The 22,518-nt window shown below is 41.9% G+C and overlaps 1 protein-coding gene across 1 annotated transcript; it reads right to left on the reverse strand.

Annotated features, from left to right (window-relative positions):
* Positions 1-15,919: 15,919 nt before the first annotated feature.
* LOC139535250 (ladderlectin-like) lies at positions 15,920-18,322 on the reverse strand (the record flags this gene model as incomplete). The annotated part of the gene is given in 4 exon segments (XM_071334580.1): positions 15,920-16,104; positions 16,431-16,539; positions 17,830-17,964; positions 18,108-18,322. Coding segments are annotated over 4 exon segments (530 nt in total), but the record flags the coding sequence as incomplete, so codon positions are not given.
* Between the last annotated feature and the right edge of the window lie 4,196 nt (positions 18,323-22,518).

Raw genomic sequence — 22,518 nt, forward strand, 5'->3', positions numbered from 1 at the left:
CCAGGGTTGTCACGACTCCCACCGAAGGTGGCTCCCCTTCCTGTTCGGGCGGTGCTCAGCGGTCGTCGTCGCCGGTCTACTACCACCGATCCCTTTTTCCTTTTCTGTTAGTTTAGTCTTATTAGTTGCACCTGTTCCTTATTGTGTTCCTTGATTTTTGTCTATTTAAGCCTGTTAGGCCCGCCTAGGTTTGTGCGGGATTGTTATTCTGTTAGTTTGTGGATGTTCAATGGTATTTTGTTTTCCCGGTTATTTTGGGTCCTGTATGGGCCGGTCAGTTTATGCGCCTTGTGTTTATGGCGTGACCGTTTTTCCCGGGAATAAATATACATTTATTTCGAACCCTCTGCTCGCTGCGCCTGACTCCAACCCACTGTTCTTTAAGGACTCTGACAAGGGTAGGCTGTCAATGTAAATAAGAATTTGTTCTTAACTGACTTACCTAGTTAAATTTAAAAAACATTACTGACAGAATGTTAACTTTCGGGACTCCCCCTTTCTCACTCAGTGACTTTCCATACACCTAGTTCTCATTGACCCAAGCAGAGACATTCATTATACATGTAAAGTAGTCAGTAAGTTGTAGTATGGTAACATGAATAAGTATATTTCAAGCGAGAATCCAACAATGTTTAATTGGTCTATTCCAGAGCTAGAAAATGGTGTATCATACATTACTGTTGAGGAACAATAGGAAAGTAATTCTGCTTTGAAAGTTGATTTACTTGTAACCCCACTTTTCATAAAATGGTCCTTGAATATTTTGGTACACCTATTAGACGCAGGCCTGGGCAATCCCAGTCCTCGGGGGCCTGATTGATGTCACACTTTCCCCCCATCCCTAGCAAACACACCTGATTTAAACTAATTGCATTTTTAACTGAAGATCATGATTAGTTGATTATTGAAGTCAGGTGTGTTCAAATCAAATCACATTTTATTCATCACATACACATGGTTAGCAGATGTTATTGCGAGTGTAGCGAAATACTTGTTAGCTGGGGCTTGGGAAAAAGTGTGACACCAGCCACCCCGAGGACTGGAGTTGCCCAGGCCTGTAAGAGCTCTTCTTTGTCTACACCCATTCAGCATCATTCACACCCTCATATGCCTTAGCCCCACCCATCTCTTTAAGGATTCACATGTGAGGCCATGTGCTAAATAGAGTGAGTACGGTAGTGTACTAAACAACCAAAGATTTCAAGACTAAAGGCAGGATTATACTATATCTATTGTCATGTCTGTAGATAGTTGTTGCAATGACATCATGAACATTCTATTGTCGTCCAACATCAAACTTGTTGTTATTGTCGTTATGAAAAAGTATGAACACAAAAACGACATTCTGCATGACATCAGCAGCCTGATGGTCCAAATACCATAAACTGGTGTATTTTAACACCAATAAACCCCATCCGTTTAAAATAATTTTCTGCATATGTAAATCTAGCAAACCAGGCAACTAAAAGCAACTTTCTAACCAATGTTTTGGTTATTTTATAGCTTGTTAGCTTGTTAGCTTGTTAGCTAGCCAACTGACATTAAGTTAGCTGGCTAGCCAGTTCAAATAATGACTATATCATATAGCTGACAGCATCTCAACTTTAGCTAATTTGGATTCATTATTACAGTAAAATAAACTCAGAACAAGATCATTATTTACAAGTTAATGGTTAGCTAATTACAGAAAATAGCTTACGGTTGTGAGTGTGACGAAAAAAAGCAGGGCATTCTACCAGAGAATTTTACATATTGGACACTGTCTCGTTGGTCTAACGTTATATCCTAATTTGACTTTGGTGCAGGTCATGTTGTTCGTCACATTAGTGTCTGGTAAACACACACTATATCAAATAAAATCTAAGTTTATTTGTCACATGCACAGGATACAGAAGGTGTATACCACACAGTAAAATGGATACTTGCATAGTGGAGTCTTTTGTTTAGACATAGCTAGCTAGCTAAACAATGAACCAAAATCCCAACTCATAACGTTACTACCCTGCATGAATCTGCTGGTAGCTAAAATTAACCAACTAGGTTCAATGCTAGCTGGCTAGCTAACATTATGCTATAAGTATCAATTTAAATGACTCTGAGATATGAATAATATTACTACACAGATCACACACGTAACGTTAGCTAGCAAGTCAGCCAGCTAACGTTAGCTAGCTAGCTAATGGTACGCTTTAGCTTGCAATGAAAACAACTTTCTAACAAAACTAAAAATGTATAATATCTGAAAATGTAGCTAGCTAGACTCTCTTACCCGTACACATGGATGAACACTTCTCCTTCTGTCATGGATGTCATTGTTGCACTTAGTTTGAAGATGTAATCGGGAGGCAGATGTTTTATACAATAGCCTTCAATTTGTTTTCTTTTTGACTCCCTCCACATATTTGGAATCAAACAGCAGAATTCTCTCCATCGCTTTAGCTATCATACTCTGCCTCCGGGCATTCCACTGATTTCAAAACTCAGTCTCCAGAAAGTGGAGAGCAACACTTTTACAGTTCTTCGTGGTATCTTAAAAAAAACACGTTAGAAAAGGATTACCTACACGTATTGCGCAGCTCCTGTTATAGACAGAAGCGAGCTACATGGCAGACCAATCTGAACTCTTCTCTCGACATGTCCAGTCCATCCATTATCTCAGCCAATCATAGCTAGTGTGAAGGTTCCTTCCTTTTTCCGTGACTAAACCAACTAGGTTTGTAATTTAACAATTTTATTCGTATTTACACATGGCATACAAGTTTGTTACTAAGACTCATTGAAGTTCACATGTCCAAAAACGCATTTTAATAAAATAAAAAATATTTACATTCAAATGCCTCAACTGTGAAGTAGGGACACGCGACATACACCTGGTTTAACAAAATTGGTAGTTTAGAGCTACAACAAAATTGTGAAACGTCTGGGTTTCCCCAAGGAGACGGTTGAGAACCACTGCAGTAAAGCACAGCAGAGTGCAGTACATTACAGTAAAAAAAAGTTGAGAAAGTATTTTCAAAATTCCTTCAGAACCGAAAATGAACCTGATTTCAACGTCTGTAAATAAAAGTATTTTCAATGCCCGGAAAATACATATTTCAAACTTCCTGAAAAGATGTCTTTTCACGTTTAATTCAGAACCAAAAATGAACCTAACTTCAACGTCTGGAAAATAGGTATTTTAAACGTCATTTTGCTTAATGGGTTCAGGTTTGTCGCAACTCACTGAAAAATAACTTGACACTGTTGATCAGTCAGCGCAAATTTGGATTAAAATGGCATGAAGAAAATGGTATTGACAGAGGACAGAGTGTACTGAATTAATGATACATAAAGGAGGGAATTTGTCACGTGTATTCATCTATCTAATTTGCTAGCTAGCTAGCATGTTAACTCTCACTGCAATGCATTTTATTTAACCTTTATTTAACTAGGCAAGTCAGTTAAGAACAAAGTCTTATTTACAATGACGGCCTACTAAAAGGCAAAAGGCGAGATGGGGCCCTGGGATTAAAAATTAAAAATACTACTTGTATGTGCATTGGCCAGGTTTAGATTCAACATAGAATGACAATTCATTTTATCATATAGAGTTTGATTTGTTAGAGGCTGGTCTTGGTTGAGGAAATTTAGGCTAGCTAACAGTTGTTTGTTTGTGCTAAAACTAAAATCTGTCTGCACATGTAGCTAGCTAGCTAGCCAGCTTGACTGTATCATGCCAGAGTAGCTAAAGGAGCAATGCCCATTGCATGTATTATAAGTTAGCAGGGTGGCAGTTTCCCACATTTTTAAGGAAGATTGTAGCTAGCTAGGATATATTGTCAACATTGAGGTGTGGTCTACAATCTAAACAGCTATGATACAGTCTTGTCTGCTTGTAGCAGTGGCTAGTTGGCTAGCTAACTGGCTATAATATCAGCCAAGGACGTTTCCTAGCTTATTTGTTTGTGCTCTGATTTAGTTTACACAGATGATCAGCCATATGAAAACCTTCCATAGAAAAATATACCTAGCTAGCTACCTAGCTTCCTTCGATTGTAGCTTGCCTCTCATCTGACTGGTGTTAGCTAGGTAGCTGCTAGCCTGCTACTAGCTAGCTGCTGCTATTGCACAGCAAACAAGATGCTGGTCCCAGTTTTAGAAATATATTAGCATTGTCAGAAATGTTACAAAAAGGTAGCACATCGTTGGATCTCTATTGGCATGTGAGAGAGAAAACATACACATTTTTTCAAAACAATTGCCCCTAAAAAACGTATTCAATACGAAAGGTGGCAAGTCTAATGGTCACTTTATGAATGCTGTAGTCTCTTTCTTACCCGACACCTAAATATCGAGCTAGGTCAGGGCAAGAAATGAAATGTTTTCCTAAATACTAACAACCCTGTTCAAAATACGGTATGTGGTTCTGGATGGCTCATGAGGAGAGGTGGGGGGTATGTGTTCTGTACCTCCAATCAAGTTGATTTGCAAAGTTTCATCGACATTGTTGTCATATTGGCTTAGATATAATGGTAGGGAAATTTGAATTTAACATTGAGTTTCAATCAATCCCTACTTATATTGGCACCGGTTAGAGTGATTTTCCCCCCCTGAGAAGGTAAATGTGTTAACGGGAGATACTGTACTAGCACTCTACTGGGGAGGTTGGGATCAACATCAAACCAGTTATAGCCCTATATACAGGCAGATCGCTCGAGTGAGTTCAAAATTGGACGTCTAACCATGTCTTGAGGACATCGGGAAATGCCTTCAAAACTGTCCGATGGGGGCAACAGTGAGCGCTATTAACTTAACATCAAGTAGGCTTGGGTTTTGCAAGGTTATTGTCAACATCCCGATGTCTGCCTTCAATTAATAACTCTCACTTTCCCCTCCTTGCCTCTTTTGACCTCAACCTTTCCCAGTCACTTCCCACTCACAAGGCAGGCAATACGCTTGACCTCATCTTTGCTAGAGGCTGTTCACCTACCAATCTCACTGCAACCCCCCCCTGAATCGTTCTTCATCCCGTGTCCTGAATCTGCCTCCTCAATCCTACTCACCTCCCTTTCCGTATCCTATGATTCGCACTGTTCACTTTCCTCCTGGCCGGCTCGGCCCTCCCCTCCTGCTCCGTGGCTGAGTGACCCATTGCGAGCTTACAAAACAGGTCTGCGGGCAGCTGAGCAAAAATGGAGAAAAACTAAACTTCTGGAGGACCTATCATCCTTCCACTCCCTCTTCTCTACCTTCTCTTCCTCTGCATCCACTGCTAAAGCCACTTTCTATCATTGTACATTTCACACTTCTGCCTATAACCCTAGGAAACTCTTTTCCACCTTCTCCCCCCTCCTTAAGGCATCAGCATGCAGTGTCGCTCGCATACTCCCTTTATAAAAGAGAAAAAAACCTAGGATGTTTGGTGGAGTATTTCTCAATGAAAAAATGTGCATGAAAACAAGTAATCTGTCGTTAAATGACAACAAATACTTTATTTAAGAATCCCTGCTGTTGACCAATCACTGGCGAAGGTGTGTAGAATTTGGCTTCTGAATTTGGCATTCCTCGAGAAAATATGTGTGTACCAAACAGATTAAAAAACAGATGAAAAAACGCCACAAAATGTCTTCAAATACATGCACGATCTCTTCCGAACTCTTCCGTCTGGGATAAATGCGGATGCCTTTAATCCTCCACCCCTCCCCTCCCTCCTCCCTCTCTTCGGACGACTTTGTTAACCACTTTTAAAAGGTTCACGACATCCGGTTCTCATTCACTCAGCATTTTGAGTACAGTAGTCCCACTGACAGAGAACTTCCCTACACCTTGACCTGTTTTTTGCCTCTCCATATGAAATCCTGTGACTAGTGAGGTCCGACCACCCACTTGCTCAACCCCATCCCCTCCTCTGTTCTCCAGACCATCTCTGGAGACCTTCTCCCATTCCTCACTTCCCTCATCAACTCCTCCCTGACCCTGGCTGTGTCCCCTCAGACTTCAAAAGGGCCCGAGTCCCTCACCTCTTCAGGAAACCAACAGTCAACTCCTCTAATGTCAATAACTATAGAATGGTGTCCGTAAATTTTTTCTTACCAAAACACTTGAGCATGCTGTCTCTTACAAACTCTCTCGCTATCTCTCTCTGAATGATCTTCTTGACCCTAACCAGTCAGGCTTCAAGACGGGTCAGTCAACCGAGACTGCTCTTCTCTGTGTCATGGAGGCTGCCAAAGCTAAATCTCTCTCCTCTGTTTTCATCCTCCTAGATCTATCCGCTGTCTTCTACACCGTTAACCATCAGATCCTCCTCTCCACCCTCTCAGGGCTGGGCATCTCAGGCTTTACACACTCTTGGATTGCATCCTCTGGCAGGCCACTCCCACCAGGTCATGTGGAGAGGACCTGTGTCTGCACCACGTACTCTCACAATCGGTGTCCCCCAGGGCTCGGTTCTAGGCCCTCTTTTCTCTTTACACCAAGTCCCTCGGCTACGTCATATCCTCACAAGGTCTCTCCCCTTCTGACACCCAGGTGGCGACATGCATCTCTGCATGCCTGGACAACACCCTGTCGTTCTCTGCAAACATCAAAGCGGTGACCTACTCCTGCAGGTTCCTGCTCTACAACATCCGTAGAGTGCGACCCTAACTTACACAGGAAGCGCACAGGTCCTAATCCAGGCACTTGTCATCTCCTGTCTGGACTACTGCAATTCACTGTTGGCTGGGCTCCCCGTTTGTGTTATTCAACCTTCCCAAGTTCTCCAATGTTACTCCGCTCATCAGCACACTCCACTGGCTTCCAGTGAAAGCTAGCATCCATTACAAGACCATGGTACTTGCCTACGGAGCAGCAAGAGGAACTATGCATCCCTACATTCAGGCTATGCTCAAACCTTACACCCCAACCCGAGCACTCCATTCTGGCACCGCTGGTCTCTTGGTCCTCCCACCCCTACGGGAGGACAGCTCCTGCTAAGCCCAGTACAAGGTCTTCTCTGTCCTGGCAACCTAATGTTGGAACCAGCTTCCCCATGAAGCTTCAAAAACTATCTTAAATAATCCCACAGCACCCCCTCACACCCCCTTCCCACTCTGAAAAAAAGGTGGATAAAAGAATGCCTTTCTAACACTAAGAGCAACTTGGAGCATCTTCGAAATTAGACGTTTGGTGGAATGTGGATGAACGTCTAAATCTGCAGTGAGACTGTGAGAGCTAGTTGTATATGATCTCTCACACTAATATCCTAAGATGTCACAATTTTATATGACGCAACTCAAGCATGTGTGCACTAATGCACACACGCATGCACACATGTGCACTTGCGGGCACACACACACACATGCACACGTGCACGCACGCACGCTCGCACACACACACACAATGTGATTTAAATTTGGAGTTTCTATTCTTCCAAGACAGTCAGAATGTACACAAACCATTGTAGAGATTTTCTCAGGGGCAATGTTATTTAGTAAGAACAAGAGCTGTACACACAAGCATACCTCTGAGAGAGAGAGAGAGAGAGAGAGAGAGAGAGAGAGAGAGAGAGAGAGAGAGAGAGAGAGAGAGAGAGAGAGAGAGAGAGAGAGAGAGAGAGAGAGAGAGAGAGAGAGAGAGAGAGAGAGAGAGAGAGAGAGAGAGAGAGAGAGAGAGAGAGAGAGAGAGAGAGAGAGAGAGAGAGAGAGAGAGAGAGAGAGAGAGAGAGAGAGAGAGCGCCAAGGTCAACCCCTGAGATTCCACAAGTGGTGTCATGATTTGCTAAATAGCTCCACCTACAGTATACATTGCCCACTCCAACCAAAGGATAAATGACTCCAGTGTGTTCTCCTCACGACATAACTGCAATTTCAACATCCTTCTCTATAACTCAAACAGACAGTGTAGTACACAGTACCTTAAACACCCCAATTTTGAAATTCAATTTTTTTCCTGTGATAACAGACCTCGAAACAACCACTAAGCAGGCCGTCCAGACTTTCTACACAGAGGGTCTTGATAGTTGGAATGGAGGCCTGGCTCTTTGAGGCAATGTGGAGCCTTGATTTGCTCTACACTGGCGAATCACAACGAGTCACAACATATAAACAGGAAATCCATCAATAGACACGACATCACTCACCTGTGGTTCAGTGACCACAGACTCTGTGGTCCTGACTGTGTCTTATTCCCAGATATTGTTTGACTGACGGGGACATAGACGGAACAACAATATAAACGCAATAAGTGTTGGTCCCATGTTTCATGAGCTGAAAATAAAAGATCCCAGAAAGCTTCCATACGCACATGAAACAAATTTCTCTCAAATGTCTTGCACAAATTTGTTTACATCCCTGTTAGTGAGCATATCTCATTTACCAAGATAATCCATCCACCTGACAGGTGTGGCATATGAAGAAGGTGATTAAACAGCATAATTATTCCACAGGTGCACCTTGTGCTAGGGACAATAAAAGGCCACTCCAAAATGTGCAGTTTTGTCACAACACAATGTCACAGATGTCTCAAGTTTTGAGGGAGCGTGCAATTAACATGCTGACTGCAGGAATTTCCATCAGAAATGTTAATATTTCTACCATTAGCCGCCGTCGTTATAGAGAATATGGCAGTACGTCCAACCGGCCTAACAAACGCAGACCATGTGTAACCCTGCCAGTCCAGGAACTCGACATCAGGCTTCTTCATCGTCTGAGACCAGCCACCCGGACAGCTGATGAAACTGTGGGTTCGAAGAACAAAAGATTTTCTGCACAGACTGTCAAAAACCGTCTTGGGGAAGCTCATCTGCATGTTTGTTGTCCTCACCAGAGTCTTGACCTGACCGCAGTTCGGCATCATAACCAACTTCAGTGGGAAAATGCTGAACTTTGATGGCCACTGGCACGCTGGAGAAGTGTGCTCTTCATGGATGAATCCGTACTTGATCAACTGAACTGAACTGGGCAGATGGCAGACAGCATGAATGGCATCGTGTGGGCAGGCGGTTTGCTGATGTTAACGTTGTGAACATGGTGGATAATGGTGGCAGTGGGGTTATGGTATGGGCAGGCATAAACTACGCACAATGAACACAATTTCATCAATGGCAATTTTAATGCACAGAGATACTGTGACGAGATCCTGAGGCCCAATGTTGTGCCAGTCATCCGCTGCCATCACCTCATGTTTCAGCATCATAATGCACGGCCCCCTGTACACAATTCCTGTAGGCTGAAAATGTCATAGTTCTTCTGTGGCCTGCGTACTCACCAGACATGTCACGCATTGAGCATGTTTGGAATGCTCAGGATCGATGTTTACCACTTTACCACATTTTTTAGGTATCTATGACCAACAAATACATATCTGTATTAGGGCCTAATGAATTTATTTAAATTGACTGCTCCACAAGTCTGGTTCATCCTTGGGAGCAATTTCTAAATGCCTGAAAGTACCACGTTCATCTGTACAAAAAATGGTACGCAAGTACAGTGAGGGAAAAAAGTATTTGATCCCCTGCTGATTTTCTATGTTTGCCCACTGACAAAGAAATGATCAGTCTATAATTTTAATGGTAGCTTTATTTGAACAGTGAGAGACAGAATAACAACAAAAAAATCCAGAAAAACACATGTCAAAAATGTTATAAAATGATTTGCATTTTAATGAGGGAAATAAGTATTTGACCCCCTCTCAATCAGAAAGATTTCTCGCTCCCAGGTGTCATTTATACAGGTAACGAGCTGAGATTAGGAGCACAGTCTTAAAGGGAGTGCTCCTAATCTTAGTTTGTTACCTGTATAAAAGACACCTGTCCACAGAAGCAATCAATCAATCAGATTCCAAACTCTCCACCATGGCCAAGACCAAAGAGCTCTCCAATGATGTCAGGGACAAGATTATAGACCTACACAAGGCTGGAATGGGCTACAAGACCATCGCCAAGCAGCTTGGTGAGAAGGTGACAACAGTTGGTGCGATTATTCGCAAATGGAAGAAACACAAAAGAACTGTCAATCTCCCTTGGCCTGGGGCTCCATGCAAGATCTCACCTCGTGGAGTTGCAATGATCATGAGAACGGTGAGGAATCAGCCCAGAACTACACGGGAGGATCTTGTCAATGATCTCAAGGCAGCTGGGACCATAGTCACCAAGAAAACAATTGGTAACACACTACGCCGTGAAGGACTGAAATCCTGCAGCGCCCGCAAGGTCTCCCTGCTCAAGAAAGCACATATATATGCCCGTCTGAAGTTTGCCAATGAACATCTGAATGATTCAGAGGACAACTGGGTGAAAATGTTGTGGTCAGATGAGACCAAAATGGAGCTCTTTGGCATCAACTCAACTCGCCGTGTTTGGAGGAGGAGGAATGCTGCCTATGACCCCAAGAACACCATCCCCACCGTCAAACATGGAGGTGGAAACATTATGCTTTGAGGGTGTTTTTCTGCTTAGGGAACAGGACAACTTCACCACATCAAAGGGACGATGGACGGGGCCATGTACCATCAAATCTTGGGTGAGAACCTCCTTCCCTCAGCCAGGGCATTGAAAATGGGTCGTGGATGGGTATTCCAGCATGACAATGACCCAAAACACATGGCCAAGGCAACAAAGGAGTGGCTCAAGAAGAAGCACATTAAGGTCCTGGAGTGGCCTAGCCAGTCTCCAGACCTTAATCCCATAGAAAATCTGTGGAGGGAGCTGAAGGTTCGAGTTGCCAAACGTCAGCCTCGAAACCTTAATGACTTGGAGAAGATCTGCAAAGAGGAGTGGGACAAAATCCCTCCTGAGATGTGTGCAAACCTGGTGGCCAACTACAAGAAACGTCTGACCTCTGTGATTGCCAACAAGTGTTTTTCCACCAAGTACTAAGTCATGTTTTGCAGAGGGGTCAAATACTTATTTCCCTCATTAAAATGCAAATCAATTTATAACATTTTTGACATGCGTTTTTCTGGATTTTTTTGTTGTTATTCTGTCTCTCACTGTTCAAATAAACCTACCATTAAAATTATAGACTGATCATTTCTTTGTCAGTGGGCAAACGTACAAAATCAGCAGGGGATCAAATACTTTTTTCCCTCACTGTATAAACACCATGGGACCACGCAGCCGTCATACCGCTCAGAAAGGAGACGTGTTCTGTCTCCTAGAGATGAACGTACTTTGGTGCGCAAACTGCAAATCAATCCCAGAACAACAGCAAAGGACCTTGTGAAGATGCTGGAGGAAACAGGTACAAAAGTATCTATATCCACAGTAAAACTATATCGACATAACCTGAAAGGCCGCTCAGCAAGGAAGAAGCCACTGCTCCAAAACCGCAATAAATAAGCCAGACTAGGGTTTACAAATGCACATGGGGACAAAGATCGTACTTTTTGGAGAAATGTCCTCTGGTCCAATGAAACAAAAATAGAACTGTTTGGCCATAATGACCATCGTTATGTTTGGAGGATAAAAGGGGAGGCTTGCAAGCCAAAGAACACCATCCCAATCGTGAAGCACGGGGGAGGCAGCATCATGTTGTGGGGGTGCTTTGCTATAGGAGGGACTGTTGCACTTCACAAAATAGAAGGCATCATGAGGCAGGAAAATGATGTGGATATTTTGAAGCAACATCTCAAGACATCATTCAGGAAGTTAAAGCTTGGTCGCAAATGGTTCTTCCAAATGGACAATGACCCCAAGTATACTTCCAAAGTTGTGACAAAATGGCTTAAGGACAACAAAGTCAAGGTATTGGAGAGGCCATCACAAAGACCTGACCTCAATCGTATAGAAAATGTGTGGGCAGAACTGAAAAAGCTTGTGCGAGCAAGGAGGCCAACATACTGACTCAGTTACACCAGCTCCGTCAGGAGAAATGGGCCAAAATTCACCCAACTTATTGTGGGAAGCTTGTGGAAGGCTACCCAAAACGTTTGAACCAAGTTAAGCAATTTAAAGGCAATGCTACCAAATACTAATTGAGTGTATGTAAGCTTCTGACCCACTGAGAATATGATAAAATAAATTAAACCTGAAAGAAATAATTATGTCTGCTATTATTCTGACATTTCATATTCTTAAAATAAAGTGGTGATCCTAACTGACCTAAAACAGGGAATTTTACTAGGATTAAATTAAACACTGAGTTTAAAGGAATTTGGGTAAGGTGTATATACACTTCAACAGTATATATATATATATATATTCCACTAAATGTGAGTGAGCGGTACTGTTAGTTTCTAATCTCTCCTCCTTCAGTGTTTTTCTGTGTCAGTTGGCAACCAACTTTGACTGGAGTGTGAAGTTCAGCGAACTTGCAGTGCATCAGGTGTCAAGAAAAATAACCAAGTTCTATTTTTAGTGCCTGGCTACGCAGCCGCATAAAATTATTGAATTTACATGTACATTTATTTTGCAACGCACACACACGCAACGTGGCCGGTGTGGTCATAACACTCCTAGTTGACACTCGTCCCTCAACCAATATGTCTTGTTTTTTATTTGTATTTATTTATTTTATTTCACCTTTATTTAACCAGGTAGGCTAGTTGAGAACAAGTTCTCATTTGCAACTGCGACCTGGCCAAGATAAAGCATAGCAAATCGACACATACAACAACACAGAGTTACACATGGAATAAACAAAACATACAGTCAATAATACAGTAGAAAAAAATAAAACAAAAAAGTCTATATACAGCGAGTGCAAATGAGGTAAGATAAGGGAGTTAAGGCAATAAATAGGCCATGGTGGCGAAGTAATTACAATATAGCAATTAATCACTGGAATGGTAGATGTGCAGAAGATGAATGTGCAAGTAGAGATACTGGGGTGCAAAGGAGCAAGATAAATAAATAAATACAGTATGGGGATGAGGTAGATAGATGGGCTGTTTACAGATGGGCTATGTCCAGGTGCAGTAGGTGCACTGGTAGGAAGTGGAACTCGTTTAAATTTTTTATTTTTTTTAGTTTTCTCATCTGCTTCACACTAGTTCCTAATACTGAAAATCACTCTGCTCTTGGTAGCTGTGAGGCATTGTCTACTACGGCAAACCATGCTCCAGCTAGCAGCCTAGTATAAGCTTGTTTGAATAACCGTATGGTAGCTAGTTTACCAGCTTGCTGATAAAGTTTTATGGCCAACGTTATGGGACAGTTCTATGGGTTGGACCCAGTTCAGGGACCAAAAATAATTAAATGATTCGAGGAACAGAACCTGAACCAAAAACGAAAGTGATCTATACTGTTCTGGAACAGAACCCTTATTTTAAAAGCTTAGGAACCAGTTAACTGTGGCTATAAATGCTACAAAATCCACCTTCACAATAAGTGTATCCAGATCACTTGATTGATGTATAACTTTTGCAACTGTTTGTGGTGCATCCACCGCCATATCTTCTTCAGAACTGTTGCCTCTCACCCCTTCAACTCTCTTCACCGCCTCCACATAGGAGATTTGCTGTACAGCCCTGATACTTGACACATCAACCTCTTTCAACCCGATGAGGCACTCAGAGAATTTGGAAATATGATCCCCAACACAGTTACAACATTTTACATATTCAATAACATATACCTTCTGTCTGCAAACACTTAACACATGGCCAAACGTTTTATCCCAACTTTACATAGGGTGGTAAATACTCAAACATCAATAATACAGATAACTTAAATAATTTTTTCCATTGTCCATACGGGTCAAGCGACGTGCATTAACTACTCCTGGAATTTTTGGCCTAAAATATTGATTATCAGTGTCCGACAGGTATAACACCTTTTACCGGTGCCCTGCTCCGAAAATCAAAGCTGTCCACTTCATTCGTCGATAATTTCGCGAACCACAATGCACACTCATTTTGCTCTTTTGAGACACACAATATCAACACCATACCACTCCTGGTTACTTTGATTGTATAAACTTTTCCCAATGCCTTCCTCACCATCCTCATGACTTCAAAAGGGTTTCCCAAATAAACATCCTTATCCCAAAAACGTACTCCAACAAACAACAATTCATCAGACTCATTTTCCACAACAATTTTAGCCCTTTTTGTTCCATTCTTGGACTTCACTGTTGTCCACTCATCTTTCTCTCTAACTGTACTCAACGTCCTTTCAGCTTCAAACGACACTTCTGCTTTTGCCATCCCATTGAACAAGTCAATCCATTCTGCTCTAATTAAAACTTCTTCAGGATTGGTGGGTCCCCTGTGGACGGTAGAGCTAACGTAGGCTAATGCAATTAGCATGAGCTTGTAAGTAACAAGAATATTTCCCAGGACAAAGACATATCTGATATTGGTAGAAAGCTTAAATTCTTGTTAATCTAACTGCACTGTCCAATTTACAGTAGATATTACAGTAAAGTAATACCATGATATTTTTTGAGGGGAGTGCACAGTTTTGAACAGTTATTAATAAACAGAAAATATATTAATAAACAAATTAGGCACATTAGGGCAGTCTTGATACAACATTTTGAACAGAAAAGCAATGGTTCATTGGATCAGTCTAAAACGTTGCACATACACTGCTGCCATCTGGTGGCCAAAATCTAAATTGCATCTGGGCTGGAATAATACATTATGGCCTCTCTCTTGCATTTCAAAGATGCACCCCAAAAAATACATAAAACTGTTTTTTTTTCTTTGTATTATCTTTTACCAGATATAATGTGTTGTATTCTCCTACATTCCTTTCACATTTCCACAAACTTCAAAGTGTTTCCTTTCAAATGGTACCAAGAATATGCATACCCTTGCTTCAGGGCCTGAGCTACAGGTAGTTAGATTTGGGTATGTCATTTTAGGCGAAAATTGAAAAAAGGGCCGATCCATAAGAGGTTTTTAATTGTACTTAACAAGTGTCCAAGAAGTCCAAGAAGTCCAAGAAGTCCATGAAGTCCAAGAAGCTGGGCATCATTATATCTGCAGCTGAGAAGTGTCTGGGACTCCAAGACTTAATGGCAGAAGCACTGCAAGGACTACTGTTGCCAGGAAATGTCCCGCCATCACAGGATTCTTCTAAGCCTGTGTGAACTAATTACTAACCTGATTAAAACAGAAAAGCAGGCTGATTTAGTTTAATTAACATTTGGTTTTTGATAGTTTGTATGGACATTGTTTTATATTGTTTATTTTGGAGGTTTAAAAAGGAACAAAAGGAATGATGTAAACCGATAAATGTTTTGGGTTCAAACTAATTCGGAACTTTATTTTGCTGGTCGGCACAGAGGAACATAATGGGAAAAAGTATGGTTCTGTTCAGAACTAAACGATTGGAAAATAATTTTGGTTGCAACCCATGGACTGTTCTAAGAAATCAACATGTATCTGACTCTGACAGCTGGAACTGTGCCTTACTACTTTGTCACATTTGGCCAACGCGATAACGCAGCAGAGAGCAGTCAGCTGTTTTGTAGCACTCGGCGCACTGACCATGGCCGGGACATCATGAAAAGTAATTAGTCCAATAGCTAGAACTTCACTACACTAGCTAACTAGCTAGCTAGCTGGAGAGAGTATTCAGCATTGAGTGTGTGAACTGGCATTGCTAGCATCCCTGCCTTTCATATGGATTGATTTGAGACTGGCTCAGCCAGCAAGCAGACACTAGCTAGCAGATTAAACCAATGAGTTGAGTTTAGTTCACAAGACACTAGCTAGCTAATGCGTTTGGTGTACATTTCAAATTTCATAAATATTTTACCAAAAAACTGAAAATAAGCTACAGGTTTATAGTTTTTGGTAAGATTAACTCTGACTCTTTTGAGGGTGAAAGGGGGTTCAGTGGACGATGTCACCTTGGTAACATTTTAAAATGTTTGGGCAGCATATTGTAGGCGGACTTCTTTATAGCATCCCATGAGTGTTTGCGAGATATCAGACAGATCAGTGCAGATGGCTGTCATGTGAGACAGCTTTAATGCAGACATACATAAGTCAAATATCCAGACATAAGTCAAATGAAATCAAACTTTATTTATATACCACAAGTATACAAAAAGTATATTAATTAAAAACTGATTAAAGTAATCTATGCAGTAATATATGAAGTAATAAACATGAGGTTCATCTAGCATAGTCTTTTAGAGCAGATGGAGGGTAGTGTGTAGTGACAGGGTTTGTTGTTCCAGCGCTTATGTACTGTAGAGAGAAAATACACAAGTCAATATATGCACTGTATATCCTAGAATATCTTTATACTATTTTTATTTGCCAAAATAGGTGTTTGATTTGTATGTTAAATATGTGTATGCCATTTTAAGAGTACACAGAAGTTATGGGTTTAGGGAGAGAAAAACAGATACAGAAAGCATTGTACGCAATGTAAGACTACGAGACAAAATATGAATAAACATACCCAGGTTTCACATATGTATTACACTCTTTTTACTAAGAACAACTACACAACAAGGTGGCACTCTGCTATACAATGGTTGATATACTGTATATATAGCTATATCCTTTACCGCCATAGTTCATCTCTAGGCATCTCTCTTTGTTGCCGTTGCTAGGCTCTCCTGGGTTCCAGCCGTGGTAATCAAACCTGGACCCGTCGCTCCAAAGCCATATTGTGTTCTGTTCACAAACCCCACCCACACACAGACAGTCAGTCAATGTAGGCCTAGTGTATTAGTCTCAAATTGTTAGAGGGTGTAGTTTCTAACATTGACTGAAGCAAAAAGAGGCATATTATAGAGGCATATCGAAATGTAAGAAGAAAAAATAAATAGAAACAGTTAACGTTGTTGTTTCGGTTTTGTTCTCTCTGTAATTTAAATTAGAAAAGTAAGGTAAATTACGCTGAGCAAAAATATAAACACAACATGTAAAGTTTTGGTCCTATGTTTCATGAACTGAACTAAATGATCCCAGAAGTTTTCCATATACACAAAAAGCTTATTTCTCCCAAATGTTGACAAATTTGTTGACATCCCTGTTAGTCAGCATTTCTCCTTTACCTCCTCCTGGGAGGTGTGGCATATCAAGAAGCTGGTTAAACAGCATGATCAATACACAATTGCATCTTGTGCTGGGGACAATACAAGGCCTCTCTAAAATGTGCAGCTTTGTCACACAACACAATGCCACATATGTTTCAAGTTTTGAGGGGAGCGTGGAATTGGCATGATGACTGCAAGAATGTCCTCCGATGCTGTTACCAGAGAATTTAGTGTTCATTACTCTACCATAAGCCACCTCCAGCGTAGTTTTAGAGATTTTGACAGTACTGTACATCGAACCGGCCTCACAGCCGCAGACCACGTGTATGGCGTCGTGTGGATGAGCGGTTTGCTGATGGATGTTGTGAACAGAGTGCCCCATGGTGGCAGTGTGATTATTGTGTGGGCAGGCAATAAACTACGGACAACAAATGAGATCCTGAGGCCCATTGTAGTGGCATACTTCTGTCGCCATCAACTCTTGTTTCAGCATGATAATGCACAGCCCCATGTCTCAAGGATCTGTTCACAAATTCTGGAAGGCTGAAAATGGCCTGCATACCATTGAGCATGTTTGGCATGTACTGGATCGACGCGTACGCACAGCCATTGAAGAAGAGTGGGACAACATTCCACAGGCCACAATCAACAGGCTGGTCAACTCCATGTGAAGGAGATGTGTCGCGCTGCATGATGCAAATGGTGGTCACACCAGATAGTGGCTGGTTTTCTGATCCACGCCCCACGGAACCTTTTTTAAGGTATCTGTTACCAACAGATTAGGGCCTAAATAATTTATTTCAATTGACTGATTTTGTTATATGAACTGTAACTCAGTAAAATCTTGGAAATTGTTGCATTCATATTTTTGTTCAGAATAAATAAAACATTTAGCAAAATGTAAAGATATTAAAGAACAGTTTACATAGACGGCATCAGAGCCTCCGATCCAGGTGCCTGGGAACCCATTGGTATGGCTCCTAACCAGCTCCTGCAGAAAATGATACTCCTGGGAGTTGTGAACTGATGCCAGGTTCCCCCCGAAGTGCACACAGTACCGCTGAGGGGCAGAGACATTTCAGACAGAGAATAGAATACAGAGTAATTGTGCTTGTATTGTATTCTACTTACAAGTTGTAATTGTTATTAAAAAAAAAACAATGCCGTCTAAAGTTTGCTGATACAGATATGTGTTCACCGTACCTCTGCCTCAATCCATGTGCTGGGGCCTTTAACAAACATCAAACAGCGGGATCCGTATTTGGTCCAGCCTGAGGGACACAAGCTCCTGCTCTCTACCCCCACCTCCTCTTGCACCTCCTGCTCCTCCTCCGGCACCTCCTGCTCCTCCTCCTGCAACTCCTGCTCTTCCTCCTGCACCTCCTGCAACTCCTGCAGCTCCTCCACCCCCTTAGCCTCTGTAAGTCAAAGTGATACACACCCCATATTATGTTGCATCTGTTACCACCAGGGGTTTAAAATGGCAGACGGTTTTTGTTCAACTTAGTTTGCCTCCTCTCCTTTGTCCTCTACAAAAACATAGACAACAGAGACAAGTCAATGATGATGGTGGAATATTAGCTATTTGAGTGGAGACATAACTTCTGACGTTTTACTGCAGGGGGCGGTATAAAACCTACCAAAAGCAAGGAGTTGATCCACATCATTTGCCTCCTGTAAGGGCTCTGAAACATCAACAGTGGTGTTATTTTAAATTCAACACACACACATACACATACACATACACACCACAGGAGGTTGGTGGCACCTTAATTGGCGAGGACGGGCTTGTGGTAATGACTGGAGTGGAATCAGTGGAACGGTGTCAAATATACACACACAATTTTGCTACAACATAAAAAATACAGAATGAATAATGTAAAGTGTCTGTGTGTGTGTGTGTGTCTCTTACTTGCATTGCCCAAAGCCAAGGCAGCGCTAAGAAGCAGAAGAATGGTCATCATCGCCATGGTGATAGTCTCTTCAGAGAGAGAGAGAGAGAGACAGGGAAACAGGGAGAAGAGGTCAAAACAAATTCAGCAACAGAGAATACTTCAGAGTAGGTATAAAACGTACTTGTTGTAGAGTGAATCACAGGTAGATACCGTAGGTTCTGCTCAGATGGAGAGAGAGGAGCACCTTTATACACCTGGCCACAAGGAAGCAACTAATATTTTCGAACATTAGTTAACTATTATATATTGACTTGTTTATGGGGCATTCCGTAGAAATCGATCAAAGTGCGCATTTGTGTTTGTAAGTGGGTGTGATTGTGTGTATGTGTGTATGTAGGTTTGTGTGTGTGTGTGTGTGTGTGTGTGTGTGTGTGTGTGTGTGTGTGTGTGTGTGTGTGTGTGTGTGTGTGTGTGTGTGTGTGTGTGTGTGTGTGTGTGTGTGTGTGTGTGTGTGTGTGTGTGTGTGTGTGTGTGTGTGTGTGTGTGTGTGTGTGTGCGCACGTGTGCATGTAGGTGTGTATCAGTGGCAGTCGGTGCTATTTAATTTTAGGGAGGATGATTTTTTTTATGAGCATGGCCTTATTTATGTTACAGCATATTGGATGACTGTCATTTATATTCCATTCACCCAGTTCAATGTAACATTGATAGGTTTAGGCTACAAAATGATGCTCAAATTTTCCCTGTACCCATCATGAGGTTGCTACAACTTAGCCAGTGGTGTAAAGTACTTAATCAAAAATACTTGAAAGTACTACTTAAGCAGTTTTTTGGGGTATCTGTACTTAACAATTTATATTTTTGGAAACTTTTACTTTTACTTCACTACATTCCTAAAATAAAATAATGTACTTTTTATTACATACATTTTCCCCTGACACCCAAAAGAGCTCGTTACATTTTGACAGGAAAATGGTCAAATTCACACATATCAAGAGAACATCCCTAGTCAACCCTACTGCCTCTGATCTGGCGGACTCACTAAACAGAAATGCTTCGTTTGTAAATTACGTCTAAGTGTTGGAGTGTGCCCCTGGCTATCCGTAATTATTATTTTTTTAATTGTGCCGTCTGGTTTGCTTCAAATGAGGAACTTTAAATTATTTATTATTTTACTTTTGATACTTAAGTATATTTAAAACCAAATACTTTTAGACTTTTACTCAAGTAGTATTTTACTGGGTGATTTTTACTTGAGTCATTTCCTATTAAGGTATCTTTACTTTTACTCAATTTAGCACTTTTCCCAATACTGAACCTATGAATGAACGTTTATAACGTAAGTGCACAGGTTGAGAGACAAATTGGAGTCATCAAGGTGACAGACAGTGACACATTCTATACAGCCTAACAAACTCTTGCCTGCAACTAGCTGATCTCGGGTGTAATCATTAGTCCAAACAGTTCTGTTTTGCAACTAAAACGAGTGTTTCTGTTGGTCAAATTCAGGTAGGCCCATAACGTTTCATTCCGTTTGTTTCAATTTAAGAAACGTTTAGCAGCAGAAATCGCCAGAATGAATAAATCCCTGATTACCCGCACACACAGTTCACTTTGATAGCAAACACATACAGCGTTATCACTTTGCTCGTTGTACAATTCCTTCTTGCATCTACGCACTTTCCTCCTCTCAACGTTTCCCTTCCCTTGTGGACTTCAGTGCAAAACACAACGGCAGTCTGTAGCCAGGTGAAAGAAAATCTCCAAGCCAAACCTTCATACCTTAACCCTACACAGCCTACATCGCTGTCACCATATTAGCTAACGTCAACATACACTAAGTGACCAAAAGTCTGTGGACACCTGGATGTTGAACATCTCATTTCAAAATTATGGGCATTCATGTGGAGTTGGTTCCCCCTTTGCTGCTATAATAGCTTCCACTCTTCTGGGAAGGCTTTCCCACTAAATGTTGGAACATTGCTGCAAGGACTTGCATCCATTCAGTCACAAGAGCATTAGTGAAGTTGGACACCGATGTTGGGCGATTAGGCCTGGCTCGCAGTCTGCGTTCCAATTCCGGGCTATCTGCATTGTGTCCCGCCACCCGCCACCCACCACCCGCCAACCCCTCTTTTACGGTACTGCTACTCTCTGTTCATCATATATGCATAGTCACTTTAACCATATCTACATGTACATACTACCTCAATCAGCCTGACTAACCGTTGTCTGTATGTAGCCTCACTACTTTTATTGCCTCGCTACTGTATATAGCCTGTCTTTTTACTGTTGTTTTATTTCTTTACTTACCTATTGTTCACCTAAGACCCTTTTTGCACTATTGGTTAGAGCCTGTCAGTAAGCATTTCACAGTAAGGTCTACTACACCTGTTGTATTCGGCACATGTGACAAATAAACTTTGATTTGAATTCATCTCAAAGGTTTTCGATGGGGTTCAGATGTTACTATGGAATACTGAAGTATAATTACAAGCATTTCATAAGTGTCAAAGGCTTTTATTGACAATTACATGAAGTTGATGCAAAGAGTCAATATTTGCGGTGTTGACCCTTCTTTTTCAAGACCTCTGCAATCCGCCCTGGCATGCTGTCAATTAACTTCTGGGCCACATCCTGACTGATGGCAGCCCATTCTTGCATAATCAATGCTTGGAGTTTGTCAGAATTTGTGGGTTTTTGTTTGTCCACCCGCCTCTTGAGGATTGACCACAAGTTCTCAATGGGATTAAGATCTGGGGAGTTTCCTGGCCATGGACCCAAAAGATACATTTTTGTTCCCCGAGCAACTTAGTTATCACTTTTGCCTTATGGCAAGGTGCTCCATCATGCTGGAAATGGCATTGTTCATCACCAAACTGTTCCTGGATGGTGGGGAGAAGTTGCTCTCGGAGAATGTGTTGGTACCATTCTTTATTCATGGCTGTGTTCTTAGGAAAAATTGTGCGTGAGCCCACTCCCTTGGCTGAGAAGCAACCCCACACATGAATGGTCTCAGGATGCTTTAAACATGACACAGGACTGATGGTAGCGCTCACCTTGTCTTCTCCGGACAAGCTTTTTTCCGGATGACCCAAACAATCGGAAAGAGGATTCGTCAGAGAAAATGACTTTACCCCAGTCCTCAGCAGTCCAATCCCTGTACCTTTTGCAGAATATCAGTCTGTCCATGTTGTTTTTCCTGGAGAGAAGTGGATTCTTTGCTGCCCTTCTTGACACCAGGCCATCCTCCAAAAGTCTTCGCCTCACTGTGCGTGCAGATGCACTCACACCTGCCTGCTGCCATTCCTGAGCAAGCTCTGTATTGGTGGTGCCCCGATCCCGCAGCTGAATCAACTTTAGGAGCCGGTTCCGGCGCTTGCTGGACTTTCTTGGGCGCCCTGAAGCCTTCTTCACAACCATTGAACCGCTCTCCTTGAAGTTCTTGATGATCTGATAAATGGTTGATTTAGGTGCAATCTTACTGGCAGCAATATCCTTGCCTGTGAATCCCTTTTTGTGCAAAGCAATGATGAGGGCACGTGTTTCCTTGCAGGTAACCATGGTTGACAGAGGAAGAACAATGATTCCAAGCACCACCCTCCTTTTGAAGTTTCCAGTCTTTTATTCGAACTCAATCAGCATGACAGAGTTATCTCCAGCCTTGTCCTTGTCAACACTCACACCTGTGTTAACGAGAGAATCACTGACATGATGTC

The sequence above is a fragment of the Salvelinus alpinus genome, chromosome 12 (assembly GCF_045679555.1).
Source record: "Salvelinus alpinus chromosome 12, SLU_Salpinus.1, whole genome shotgun sequence".
Lineage (NCBI taxonomy): Eukaryota > Metazoa > Chordata > Actinopteri > Salmoniformes > Salmonidae > Salvelinus > Salvelinus alpinus.